A 14,542-nucleotide genomic window follows, 5' to 3' on the forward strand; every position below is an offset into this window, starting at 1 on the left:
TGTTTATTTTCTGTCTCATTGCCAATGCTGTAATTCTTATACAGCAATTTATATTTACATTACACACAGCAAGTTGGTGAGTCAGTTGAAATAGGCACTATTGCAAATATGCAGCATGATCCTCCTGAACAATGAAAGTTCAGCTTCTGTGCATTTTCTGGTCGCTAGAGTGCAGTAATTCCAAGGAAGATGGTTTAAGTCTTACAGTGCGACAAGTGTGTTCAACTATTTTTACTGGATCTGTAATGCAGCTACAATGCATTTTTTTCTCCAAAAAAGGTAGATTTATTTTTTGCCTCAGTTCGGGTCTCTCCACATTCTTCTACTTCTCAGTCAAAGAAACAAAATGGGTGGAAAATATTGACCTGGATTTCACAGTCAGCAGCGAAGCAGATTTCCCCTTTCCCAAAGTCAGTTTAAATCCGGCGCAAAGGAAATTTCCAGGCACGTAACAGCAGTAATGTCATCAGGCAGGATAAGTAGCCAATCAGATTGAATGACTGACACAGACAGCAAAACCAGAAGTTAGAAGCATTTTTTCCTTCGCTTTTAATTGAAATGTCAAGATAGGGAAATAAGTAATGATTGAATTTAGATAGAAGCTAAAATATCAATATAATTTTTAAAAATTTAAAAATGTTTTTAATCATAATGGAGAAAGTTGACATTCCACAAATATAAAAAAAAATTTCAGGCCCAGTTAGGGTGTTAAGCAGTAATTATGAAGTCACTATGCAATTAAAACCCAGTTACACCTCATCTAACAAGGTGCAACTTTTTCAAGGATTTTTTACAGCAACTTTAACAGTGTAAGAGAGAATTTTCTTGTCAATTCATAAATTTCAAATACATTCCTCTTTGGGGGGCAGGGGAGAGAAGAGAGGAAGTCTCAACAGCACACCACCTGGAGAAGCATAAGAGTCACTGACAGCAACTGCTGGTTATTCTGTACACGTAATGACTCCAGAAGATTTTATCAGTTTCAGTGAAGAAATGACAGCTAATGTGGACAGTTTCGACATCAGCACTGACAAAAAATCTGGACTACCATGCTTCATCTTACAGCTGATAGCTTCAAATAATCATTTTATGCAGCTACTTCTGGAACGTACTTCCAGCAGGCCAATGCCGTGTTGCTTACTTGTGCTGTTTCATTAGTGTGCACTCGCCTCCTTCTTGTGGGTCCAAGTTATACATGTAGAGATAACCATCGGCTGCTGCTACCAATAGTCGAGGAATCTTCTGAATTCTGGAACAACAGAACCAAACGTCAAGTTAAGATAATAGGAGCTATTGTTTTATTTCTCTTATTCCTGGTGAGGTGAAGAACAGATAACAACTTTCACTGCTTTACACTTGTTCAAATAAAATGTATCTCATCTTTCCTTATTTATGCACCTTAGATTTTTTTCTATTCCTAACCTCTCCAATTCCTTCCTAATGTCCCACTTCTTCCTTTCAGGTTAATTTTTGATTCTTTCTTTTAGCTAACTGATTTATTTTGCTCAATTTGTTTCAACGTTTATTTCTTTATTTATTGTTTTATTATCCCAGGCCATACAAACATATGAATTAGGAGTAGGCCGCTCGGCCCTTCGAACCTGCTCCACCATTCAATAAGATCATGGCTGGTCTGATTTTAATCTCAACTCCGCATTCCTGCCTACCTCTGATAACCTTTCATCCCCTTTCTGATCAAGAATTTATCTACTTCTGCCTTAAAAATATTTAAAGATTCTGCCTCCACCGCCTTTTGAGGAAGAGAGATCCAAAGACTCACAACCCTCAGAAAAAATGCCTACTTATTTTTAGATTTTCCCAGAGGAAGCATCCTTTCTACATCCACCCTGTCAAGTCCCCTCAGAATCTTACATGTGTCAACCGCCTCTTACTCTTCTAACCTCCAGCAGATATAAGTCTACCCTGTCCAGCCTTTTCTCATAAGACAACCCGCCCATTCCAGGTCTAGTTTAGTAAACCTTCTCTGAACTTTTTTTCCTTTATTCGTTCATGGGATGTGGGTGTCACTGCCCAGGCCAGCATTTATTGCCCATTCCCAATTGCCCTTGTTCAAAGTCGACCATATTGCTCTGGACCTGGAGTCACATGTAGGCCAGACCAGGTAAGGACAGCAGATTTCCTTCCCTAAAGGACATTAGTGAATCAGATGGGTGTTTACGACAATCTGCAATGGTTTTGTGGTCATTTTAGTTCCAGATTTTTATTAAATTCAAATTTCACCATCTGCCATGGTGGGATTTAAACCTGGGTCCCCAGGGCATTACCCTGGGTCTCTGGAATACAAGTCCAGTGACAATACCACTATGCCACCACCTCCCCAATGCATCCATGCATTTACATCCTTCCTTAAATAAGATGATCAATACTGTACACAATACTCCAGATGTGGTCTCACCAATGACCTGTATAACTGAAGCATACCCTCCCTGCTCTTGCATTCAATTCCTCTCACAGTAAGTGATGGCATTCTATTTGCTTTACTAATTACTTACTGTACCTGCATACTAACCTTTTGCAACTCATGCACTAGGATACCCAGATTCCTCTGCATCTCAGAGCTCTGCAATCTCTCACCATTTAGATAATATGGTTCCTTTTATTTTTCCTGCCAAAATGGACAATTTCACATTTCCCCATATTATACTCCCATTTGCCAGATCTTTGCTCACTCACCTCACCTATCTATATCCTTTTGCAGCTTCCTTATGTCCTTTTCAGAACTTACTTATCTGTGTGGCAAACTTAGCAAGCATACCTTTGGTCCCTTCATCCAAATCATATATTTAGATCGTAAAGAGTTGAGGCCCTAGTACTGGTCCCTGCGGCACACCACACATCACATCTTGCCAACCAGAAAATGACCTATTTATGCCTAATCTCTGTTTCCTGTAAGCTAGACAATCTTCTATCCGTGCCAATATGTTACCCACTACACCATGAGCTGTTATTTTCTGTAATAACCTTTGATGTGACAACTTATCAAATGCCTTCTGTAAATCTAAGTATAGTACATCCACTGGTTCTCCATTATCCACAGCACACGTTACTTCTTCAAAGAACTCCAGTAAATTGGTTCAACACAATTTCCTTTTCACAAAACCATGCTGCCTCTGCCCGATTACTTTGAATTTATCTAAGTACGCTGTTATATATCTTTAACAATAGCTTCTAACATTTTCCCAATGACAGATGTTAAGCTAACTGGCTTATAGTTTCCTGTTTTCTGTCTCCTTCCCTTTTTGAATAAAGGAGTTACGTTAGCTATTTTCCAATCTAATGGAACCTTCCCCAAATCAAATGAATTTTGGAAAATTAAAACCAACGCATCAACAATCTCAATAGTCACTTCTTTTAAGGCCCTAGGATGAAATCTAATAAGGACCCGGAGATTTAATCAACTTGCAGTTCTAAAAATTTGCTAAGTACTACTTCCCTGATGATTGCAACTTTTTTTTCCAGTTCCTCCCTCCCTTCCAATTCATTTTTTACAGCTATTTCTGGGATGTTATTTGTATCCTCTATAGTGAAGGCTGACGCAAAGTACCGGTTCACTTCATCCGTCATCTCCTTATTTTCCATTATTAATTCCCCAGACTCACTTTCTATCGGACCAATGCTCACTTTCTTAACTCTTTTCTTTTTAAAATATCTGTAGAAATTCTTACGGTCTGTATTTATATTTCTAACTAGTTTTCTCTTGTACTCTAACTCTTCCTTTCCTATTAATCTTTTAGGTTTTTTTTGCTATTTTTTATATTCTATTCAATCTTCTGACCTGCCACATGTCTTTGCGCAATTAAATGCTTTTCTTTAAGTCCGATACCATCTTTACCTTTTTAGTTAACCAGGGATGGTGGGTCCTCCCCTTGGAATTTTTCTTTCTCGTTGGAAAGTATCTATTGTGCATCTCTAGTGACCTATCCCTTAACCTAAATTGCCAGTTCACTTTCACTAGCTCTGCTTTCATGCCCTCACGATTGCCCTTATTTAAACTTAAAATATTAGTCTTAGACCCACTCTTCCCTGCCTCAAATTGAAATTAAAACTCAATCATATCACTGCTACTTGGGGGCACCTTCATTTTGTGGTCATTAATTAATCCTATCTCGTTGATCAATACCAAGTCTAGTATAGCCTGCTCGTTGGTTGGTGTCAGAACTTACTGTTCTAAGAAACTATCCCAAAAACATTCAATGAACTCCTCACCTAGGCTACCTTTCCCCATCTAATTTTTCCAGTCTTTTTGTAGATTAAAACCCCCCATGATAATCACCGCACCCTTCTGACAAGCTCCCATTAGTTCTTCTTTGGTACCCCATCCTACCATGTGGCTACTGTTGGGTGGCTTGTACACCACTCCTACAAGTGACTTTATCATTCCTCATCTCTACCCAAACCGCTTCTGTATCCTGGCTTCCTGAATTTAGACCCTTCCTCTCTATTGTGCCAATATCATCTTTAATTAACGGAGCCACCCCTCCACCTTTTCCTAGCTTCCTGTCCTTCCCAAATGTCACATACCATTTAATATTCAGGTCCCAATCTATGTCACCCTACAAGCAACAAACATTGTAGCAAGAGTGGCAACTTCGCAATCAGACTGTAACATTGAACAATCACAGCTTACTGTCTATCCAATGGATTTTATATCACTAACAACTCAGATATTGAAATGCTCAGTTTGATGGTCTATAAAGGTCTATGCATTTGTTTTTACAACAAAGTCCAAAACTGGAGTCTTTAAACTTTGCCATTGTCTAATGTTTAGCAAAATGTTATACTTACGATGCCAATGCACAGATATTTCTGTGCCCCGAGAATGGCAGTCGAACTGTTGCGAATGCCCTGCCCTGGTTGAACATCTCAGTGACCTGAGAAGGTAGATAACTAGTGGAAGCCATGAGCACCTTCCCAAAGTAACCAGTCCACGTGGTTGGCTCTTCCTGTGGTCTGAACAAAGATGCATTCAGAAATATGCTGTAACCAGTTCTCCTCCTTGCCCCCATCTCCCCAGAGGCCCACACTGTCAGAGGCAGGGTTGTCTACATCATCTCTTTTTAAAAAAAAACATATTCCCCATCTGTATCATTTATTGGCCGAATTGGGCAAGTAGGTAAATTGCTCCCAGACCCATTTCTGAAACAGCTGCTGGAAAGTGTACAACAGTAATGGAACACAGGAACAGCAGTAGACCATTCAGCCTCACAAGCCTGTTCCACAATTGGTGACAAGCCCCCTGATTTTCTCCCCTTACAGGTAGAGAAGTCTGAATATGTATGTATATCTTACAGTTAAAATTAATACTCAAGGATTAAAAATCATGACACAGGATGTATCCGTTTTAGATGGGTGGAGAAGGAGCGAGAGAGGGATAGGGTGAGGGAGAAAGGCTAATACCCACATCTGGATATTTTAAGTAATGACAAATTGCACAGAACATTCTGGAAAGTGTTTGAAAATAGTGTAATCACAAACATAACCCTGTGTTGCTCTGAAGGCACTTAATTGAGAACTTTTTACTCATGAGGCTTGTCAGTCAATTATTGACAATTATTTCAGTGTTTACTTACTTTTCTTTTTGTGTCTCCAGTTTGAAGATATGTACCGTCTCTGTGTTACTGGATGCAGACAGGAACATTCCATCCATACTGAATGCTAGTGAACAAATACTCACACACCTAAATAACAAGAAACAAGTCACTGAGGAAACAAGAACCTGCTTATAAAACTGAAGACTAGAAATTAATGTTAACAATCTTATGAAAGGAACATTTAAAAATTTAAAAATATAAAATTTCTCTCTATGCTACCTTTCTGCTAAAATACCAGAGCATTTGGCTGGAATGCTATTCAAGAAAGGATGGAGAGAAAACAGAACTGTAGGCCAGTTTCCATGTGTTAGTCAACTTTGAGTGACCCTAATGCAGACCCGAATGGCAGTCTTAAACATAATTTTAATTAGTTTGAACGGGTGTTGCCTTGCCCTGTTCCCTCAATTTAGCTTAGTATAACATTCCAGATTTACTTTTTCCATCTGGTTTATTACAGCATCTTAAATACCTTAGTTCATGTGATAAAAGCCTCCTTTTAGGCTAAAAAGTTTAAATTTCTTCAGTTTTTCTTCATATTTCATCCTTACACCAGAGATTAGTCTTGTGATTCTTACCTGCACTGCCTCTAACACTTAAATATCTCTGAGACTCAGCCATCAGAGCTGGGCAAAATGTGAGACCAGAGCACTATGTGGTTTAATCACAACTTTCTCTGACTTGTACTAAATTGCATTTGTCATTTAGTTCATTGCTCTATTGACTGTTCTGAATGGGTTAGGTATGTGGAGGTATCTGTCGAAGGGTCATGAGGACTCGAAACGTCAACTCTTTTCTTCTCCGTCGATGCTGCCAGACCTGCTGAGTTTTTCCAGGTAATTCTGTTTTTGTTTTTGTTTAGGTATGTGGAGCACCGCTTTATTAAGGCTCGTAGATCTCTTTCACCTTCTTCCTTAGTAATTTCAATACCATTCATGGAGTACCTACATCATCCCATTTTCCTTATGTACATTGTCAACATTAAATTTCTGTCACTGTCCTCCCCACCTACATATTTTGCTTAACTCAGACTGCTAATTTGTGCTTCTTTCCTCTAATTTAGTATCATCTGCAAATCTTACATTGTATTTGGAATCCAAGTCATTGGTTTCAAATAGAAACAGTAGTGACCCTAAACATTGAGCAACCAGCTCACATCTCCCACCACCCGAGCCAATATCATTCCTTTAACAAGCAGCCATTGATTTCTATTCTTCAGCAAGTCTGTAATCCAGTTACATTATTTACCATGAATCACTGCAACTTTTAGCTTAATTTGCAACTGCTTTTGTGAAACTGTCAAGTATCTTTTGGAAGTTACTGTAGAAGACACAAAAAACATACTGAGAACAGTAAGGAACCCAAAGGTTCCTTTGAGAATAAGTAACTTAAAGAAATTAGGATTAATAAAGAAATGGTACTGGAAAAATTAATGGGAATAAAATCAAAATTCCTGCAGATTTAAAGGCCTGCGTCCCAGGGCTTTAAAAGGTGGCTACAGAGATAGCGGATTCATTGGTTTTGATATTCCTAAATTCCCTAAGTTTTAGTATGGATCCTGTGAATTGTAGAGTAGCAAACATAACCTCGCTATTTAAGAAATGATAAAGAGAAAACAGGGAACCATAGGCCAGCTACCCTAACATCAATTGTAGAGAGAGAGAGAGAGAGTTATTACAGCCATGGTAACAGAGTGCTTAGAGATCATAATATGATTGGATAGAGTCAATGTGGATTGACCAAAAGGAAATAATGTTTGACAAATCAGTTAGAATTTTTTGAGGTTGTAGATAAAGGGGAACCAATGGAGGTAGTATATTTGCATTTTCAAAAAGCATTCAATAAAGTAGCACTTAAGAGAATATTACACAAAACTAGGAATTGGAGGATAGGATTGATATTAACAAGGGTTGAAGATTGCTGAAGGGACAGAAAACAGCTATTTTTGGGTTGCCAGGCTCTAAACTAGTAGGGTGCTACAAAGATGAGTACTTGGGCATCAGCTATTTACAATCTATATGAGGGAACAGAGTGTAACGTATCCAAGTTTGCTAACATTACAAAGATTGGTGGGAAAGTAAGCTAAGAGAAGGATGCAAAAAGACTGCAAAGGGATATAGACAGGTTAAGTGAGTGAGCAAGAACGTGCCAGATGGAATCCAAAGTGGAGATATCCACTTTGGCAGGAAAAACAGAAAATTGATGAGAGGCTGGAAAACGTTAGTATGTGGAGGGACCTACGTGTCCTTGTACACAAATCACAGCAAGATAACATGAAGGTACAGCAAACAATTCGGAAATCAAATGTAATGTTAGATTTATTACAAAGAGATTGGACTGTAAGAACAAAGTCTTACTTCAATTATGTAGGGCCTTGGCGAGACCACACCTAGAATACAGTTTTGGTCTCTCCAAATAAGGTAGGATATACTTTCCTTAAAGAGAGTGCGACAAAGGTTCACCAGACTGATTGCTGAGACAAAGGGGAATCCCTAAGAGGACAAATTGAGTAGTGGTTGAGTAGACCAGGCTTATAGTCCCTAGATTTCTGAAAAATAAGAGGTGACCTCATTGAAACATATGAAATTCTTAAAGGGGTTTGAGAGGGTAGATAATGAGAGGATGTTTCCCTGGCTGGAAAGTCTGGAGCTAGGGATCACAGTATCAGAATAAGGTTTGACCAGTTAGGACAGAGATGAGGGTAGACTTATTCACTCAAAGGATTGTGAACCTTTGGAATTCCCTATCGCAAAGGGCTGTGGATGCTAAGTTGTTGACTACATTCAAGACAGAGTTTGACAAGATTTCTAGACACTAGGGCAACTGAGGAATATCAAGATAGGTGTGGGATTGTGGAGTTGCGGTAGAAAATCAGCCATGATCTTTTGAATAGTGGAACAGGCTTGAATGGCCTACTTGTGCTCCTATTTGTTATATTCTCATATCCTTACATTTCCCAAAGTTTACTTGGTTGTTAATTCCTTACAAGTCCAGCAGGTTTGTCAAACTGGATTATACCCCGTGTAAAACCACAGTGACTACTGTTTACCATATTACTGTTAGTAATGTATGGATAACCCTCAAGTTTAACATTGCCCAATTTTCTTACCTCTTAACTCCCCTTCGGAATTCAAAGAGTTTCTGACCCTCTGGAATGGAGAACACTCGGATTACTGTTCCCTGCAGAATCAAAGCAAAAGAAACAAAATCAACAAAAGAGGCATGAAAGCAAAAGTTATACTAAGCAAAGCTATTTAAATAAGGAAATGATGATTGTTCAGTAGTATATAAATATATTTATTTAAAAAACTCCAGGGTTGTTTATAAGATGAACTCAAATATCTTCATATACATAGAGCATAGGCTTTATCAACAATCTGAATATAAAGTGGTTGATTAGCAGCCTGGTGCAGCTGTGCATTATGTCAGAGTGTTAACCAATATATACTCAACCACTATGTTCTAGGTCTTAGTGAAGCTGCCACAGGGGATGGAACGTATACTGGTAGGCCAATAACACTAGGCCAGCCCCAAATGCCTTGTAGCAGCAGGTCACATGTGCTATAGGGCCAGGAATGGCTCACCCGTCTGACCTCTAGGCCCAGGAATGGTCCCACATGCTTCAAATTTTCCATCACAACTTATGTTTTAGTAATTGTAAAGGAAGAATATAAAAGGATAAGGGGAACCACTAGAGAAATAGAATTAGAGTAAGCACTCCAACTACTGTTAATGGAGGTGTGGCGATTACAATACTGGATTAGCAATAATATTCCATCTGGCAGGTTCTTGCTCATTCACTTAACCTGTCTATGTCCCTTTGCAGTCTTTTTGCATCCTCCTCTTAGCTTACATTCCCACCAATCTTTGTAATGTTAGCAAACTTGGACACATTACACTCTGTTCCCTCATCTAAATTGTTGATGTAGATTGTAAATAGCTGATGCCCAAGCATTCATCTTTGTAGCACCCTACTAGTTTAGAGCCTGGCAACCCAAAAATAGCTGTTTTCTGTCCCTTCAGCAATCTTCAACCCTTGTTAATATCAATCCTATCCTCCAATTCCTAGTTTTGTGTAATATTCTCTTAAGTGCTACTTTATTGAATGCTTTTTGAAAATGCAAATATACTACATCCATTGGTTCCCCTTTATGTACAACCTCATAATCCCACCATGGCAAGTCATGAAAATGAATTAAACAAATTCAGTAAAGCTGATGGCTGTTGTAAAAATACAACTAGCTGATTAATGTATTTAGGGAACAGAACCAACTAGCCTCCCAATTAGGGTCAACACAAAACTTCAGACTTATGAAATGTGGTCAACTCCTAATGTCCTCTGAAATGGCCTAGGAAATCTCACACTTTGCTGTAAAACAATTGCTGCATTCAAAAGTTGAAAGTAGGGGTGGACAATAAATACTGCCATGTCATCATTGCCCACATTCCAAGGAATGTTTTTAAAAAGAGCAAGCACCCTAAAGGCAGGAACAAATGACTTCCTCCTGTGCTGTAACTGTCATGATTCTACACCGAGATTCTTAAAAGTTCTCAATTCAGGGTTCAACAGATATTTCTTAAAGCAGAATTAATTTAACCCCTTTTAGAGTGTAATATTTTAAGCCAAGATTTTGATACACATTACTTCATCATTAGATGAACATCATGCTGGCAAGACTGTAGCATACAGCATGGTAGAATTATTTGTCAGTGGTGAATTTTTAGCAGAGAGAATCAGGCTGGCATATGTACAACTTTAGACCCATTCTATGTAGCCAACTCAGTGAACAAACGAAATTGGAGAAGTAGGTCAATCGGTCCCTCAAGACTGCTCCGCCGTTCAATAAGATCATGGCTGATCTGCTTGTGTTTCAAGTTCCACATTCCCATTTACCCCCGATGACCTTTGATTCCCTTGCCTAACAAGAATCTACCTACCCTTTCCTTAAAAATCTTCAGGGACTCCGCTTCCACCACCTTTTGAGGGAGGGAGTTCCAAAGTCGCACAACTTGGAGAAAATATTTCTCCTCATCTCTGTCCTAAAAGTGCGTCCCCTAATTTTAAAACAGTGCTCCCTAGTTCTGGACTCACCCACAAGAGTAAACATCCTTTCCATGTCCACCTTGTCATGACCATTCAGGATCTTATATGCTTCAAACAAATCACCCCCTCACTCTTCTGAACTCCAGTGGAAACAAGCCCAGCCTGTCTAACCTATCCTCATTAGGCAGCCCACTTATTCTAGATATCAATTGAGTAAACCGCCTCCAACGCATTTACTTCCTTCCTTAAACAAGGAGACCAAAACGGCACACACTATTCGAGATGTCGTCTCATCAATGACTGTGTAACTGAAGCATAACACCTATGCTTTTATGTTCAATTCTTCTCATAATAAAAAGGACAGCATTCCATTACCATTCTTGGTTACATGCTGTACCTGCATACTAACTTCTTGTGACTCATGCATGAGAACACCTAAATCTTGCTGCACCTCGGAGTTTTGCAGTCGTTCTCCGTTTAAGTAATATTGTGCTTTTTTATTCTTCTTGCCAAAGTGAACAACTTCACATTTTCCCACATTAAACTCCATCTGCCAGATTTGTGCCCACTCACTCAACCTATCTATATTCATCCGCAAACTCCTTATGTTTTCTCCATAACATACTTTCCTACCAATCTTTGTGTCATCTGAAAATCTGGCTACCATGCCTTCACTCCCCTAATCTAAGTCATTGATGTAAATTGTAAATAGTTGAGGCCTCAGCACAGATACCTGTGGGACTCCGCACGTCACATCCTGCCAACCAGACAAAGGCCCATTTATGCATACTCTCAGTTTTCTGTCAGCCAACCAATCTTCTATCCAGGCTAATATGTTACCCCCTACACCATGAGCTTTTATTTTCCACAATAACCTTTAATGTGGCAGCTTATCAAATGTCTACTGGAAATCCAAGTACAGTACATTTACAGGCTCCCCATTATCCACAGCACATGTTACTCCTTCAAGGAACTCTAATAAATTGGTTAAATTTAATTTCCCTTTCACCAAACCATGTTGACTCTTCCCCATTACCTTGTGTTTTCCAAGTGCCTAGCTATAACCTCAATGATCAACTCTAACATATTCCCCATGACAGACATCAAGTTAACTGGCCAACAGTTATCTGTTTTCTGCCTCCCTCCCTTCTTGAACACAGGGGTAAAATTTGTTACTTTCCAGTCTGATGGCACCTTTCCAGAATCTAGAGAATTTTGCAAAATTAATACCAACACATCTACTACCTCATTAGCCACCTCTTTTAAGACCCTAGGATGAAGTCCATCTGGACCCAGAACTGCAGGCTGACAAATCTCCATCAGTTTGTTCAGTATTGCTTCCCTAGTGATTGTAATTTCACCAAATTCCTCTCTCCCCTTCACTTCCTGATTTACAGCTATTACTGGAATATTTTTTGCATCCTCTGTAGTGAGGAGAAAAGCAAAATATTTGTTCATTTCACCCACCATTTCCTTATTATCTACTTTTAACTCCCCATTCTCACTTCCTAGAGGAACAACACTCACTTTACTTACTCTTTTCCTGTTTAAATACCTGTCGAAACTCTTGCTACCTGTTTTTACATTTTTAGCTAGCTCCTCTCATACTCTTAATTTCCTTCTCCTGATTAACCTTTTAGTCATTCTCTGCCATTCTTTATATTCTAACCAATCATCTGACCTGCCACTCATCTTTGCACAGTTATATACTTTTTCCTTAAGTTTAATGCTTTCCCTAACTTTAGTTAACCATGGATGGTGGGTCCTCTCTTTAGAATTTTCCCTTTATAGTAGGAATATACTTATTCTAAGCATTCTGAAATATCCTCTTAAGTATCTGCCACTGTTTCTCTATTGATCTATCCCCAAGCCTAGTATTCCAGTTCACTTCAGCTAACTCAGCTTTCATGCCCACATAGTTGCCTTTATTTAAGTTTAAAATACTAGTCTTAGACCCACTCTTCTCCTTTTCAAACTGGATGTAAAATTCAATCATACCATGGTTGCTGCTAACTAGGGCAGCCTGAACTCTGTGGAATGTGACAGGATTAATAAATAACCTCAAAGCAAGTCTAATACAACCTGCTCTCTGGTTGGTTCCGAAATGTGCTGTTCTAAGAAACTCTATTGAAAGCATTCTATGCACTCCTCATCCAGGCTACCACTGCCAATCTGATTTTTCCAGTTCGTATGTAAAGTCACCCATGATTATTGCTGTCCCTTTATTACAAACACCCAATATTTCTTCTTGTATACTTTGTCCTACATTGTGGTTACTGTTAAGGGGCCTGTTGACCACTCCCATTAGTGACTTCTTTTCCCTACTATTCCTCATCTCCACCCAAACTGATTCTACATCCTGATCTCCTGAACCAAGGTCATCTTTAACCATTGTACAAATGCCATTCTTGATTAACAGTGCTACTCCTCCACCTTTACCTAGCCTGATCTTCTCGAATGTCATATATCCCTCAATATACAGGACCCAATCTTTGTCATCCTGCAGTGTGGTCTCTGCATTGGCTATCAGACCATTTTTATTTACGGCAATGTGTGTTATCAATTCATTTACTTTGTTCTGAATGCTACGTGCATTTAGATACAGAGCCTTTAGCTTAGTCATTTTGTTATTCTTGTAACAGCTAGTCTTGATCCTTTGTGCATTCTCATGTGTTTTTCTCTCTATCCCTTCCTGCCATTCTCTGACTCTCATTTCCTAGCTCCTCAGACTCTGTGCAGAACCTCTTTCCTAGTTCTACCTATATCATTGGTACCTACATGGACCACGACAACTGGATCCTCCCCCTCCCACTGCAAGTTCCTCTCCAGCCCTGAGCAGATGTCCTGAACCCTGGCACCGGGCAGGCAGCACAGTCCTTTGGACTCTCGCTCTTTGTTGCAGAGAACAGTGTCAATCCCTCTCATTACACTGTCCCCCTACTACCACGACCATCATACTGTCCCTTAGTACCACGTTCCTTGTTGTTCCCACCATTTGAACTGCTTCCTTACCACGGTACCATGGTCAGTTTGCTTATTCACCCTGCAACCCCTACTCTCATCCAAACAAGCTGAAAGAACCTCAAACCTATAGGACAATTGCAGAGGCTCACACTCCTGCCTTCTGGATCCCCTTGCCTACCTCACGCGCAGTCACATCCTCCCTGATCACTGACCAAATCAGAAGACTCTATCCTAAGTGGTTTGACTGCCTCCTGCACCCGGGTGACTTTCCCCTTCCCTGATGTGCAGAGTCTTCAGCTCAGCTTCCAGCTCAATGACTCTGAGCTGAAGTTCCTCAAGCCACAAACACTTACTGCAGATGCATTTTCTCTGGATCACAATGTTACCCTGGAGCACCCATAGGCTGTAGCCTTGATACATCACTTGTCCCGCCATTCTTAATGTGTTTTAAATAATTACTTAACTATATTATTCACTTATTTATGTTGCTTTTTTATATATTGTATTAACTTTACCACCAATTTGCATTCTATTTTAAACCTTAGGGATAGAACTTACCTGATACTCTACCACAGGGAAAGGAGTTTGATGAGTAAGAACCAATTCCTACCGGGTGAGAAAGGCAAAAAAAGGAAACAAATACCCACTTCTCACCCAACTCACTAAACTCCAAGTCCACAGTCAGTTTCCTCAGCTGCATTCTTTTGCCTAGTGCCCTCTGAAATGGCCTAGAAAACCATCCATTCACTTAGAAATACACAAAAAGTCAGCTGTTGGAATTGGTGCTTGAGCAGAGGTCTTAGGTCCCAGTAGATACTTTAAAAACATACAGATGATTGATATCTTTAAAACAAATCACCTGTGGGTGGATTTAAGGGAATCAATAACTGGGATTTGATGGATTGAGGTACAACAAACTAGTTCA

General features: G+C 39.5%; 1 protein-coding gene across 2 annotated transcripts in view; it reads right to left on the bottom strand.

Moving 5' to 3' along the window:
- wipi2 (WD repeat domain, phosphoinositide interacting 2) overlaps nucleotides 1-14,542 on the bottom strand; it is a 66,301-nt gene that overhangs the window by 7,053 nt on the left and 44,706 nt on the right. For both annotated transcript variants that reach the window (XM_041206199.1, XM_041206200.1), the window contains 4 exons: nucleotides 8,719-8,789; nucleotides 5,592-5,699; nucleotides 4,807-4,971; nucleotides 1,142-1,249 (listed from right to left, as the gene is read on the bottom strand). In XM_041206199.1, the coding sequence (XP_041062133.1) occupies nucleotides 1,142-1,249; nucleotides 4,807-4,971; nucleotides 5,592-5,699; nucleotides 8,719-8,789 (452 nt within the window). The remainder of the gene's footprint in view (nucleotides 1-1,141; nucleotides 1,250-4,806; nucleotides 4,972-5,591; nucleotides 5,700-8,718; nucleotides 8,790-14,542) is intronic.

The sequence above is a fragment of the Carcharodon carcharias genome, chromosome 15 (assembly GCF_017639515.1).
Source record: "Carcharodon carcharias isolate sCarCar2 chromosome 15, sCarCar2.pri, whole genome shotgun sequence".
NCBI classification, from domain to species: Eukaryota; Metazoa; Chordata; class Chondrichthyes; order Lamniformes; family Lamnidae; genus Carcharodon; species Carcharodon carcharias.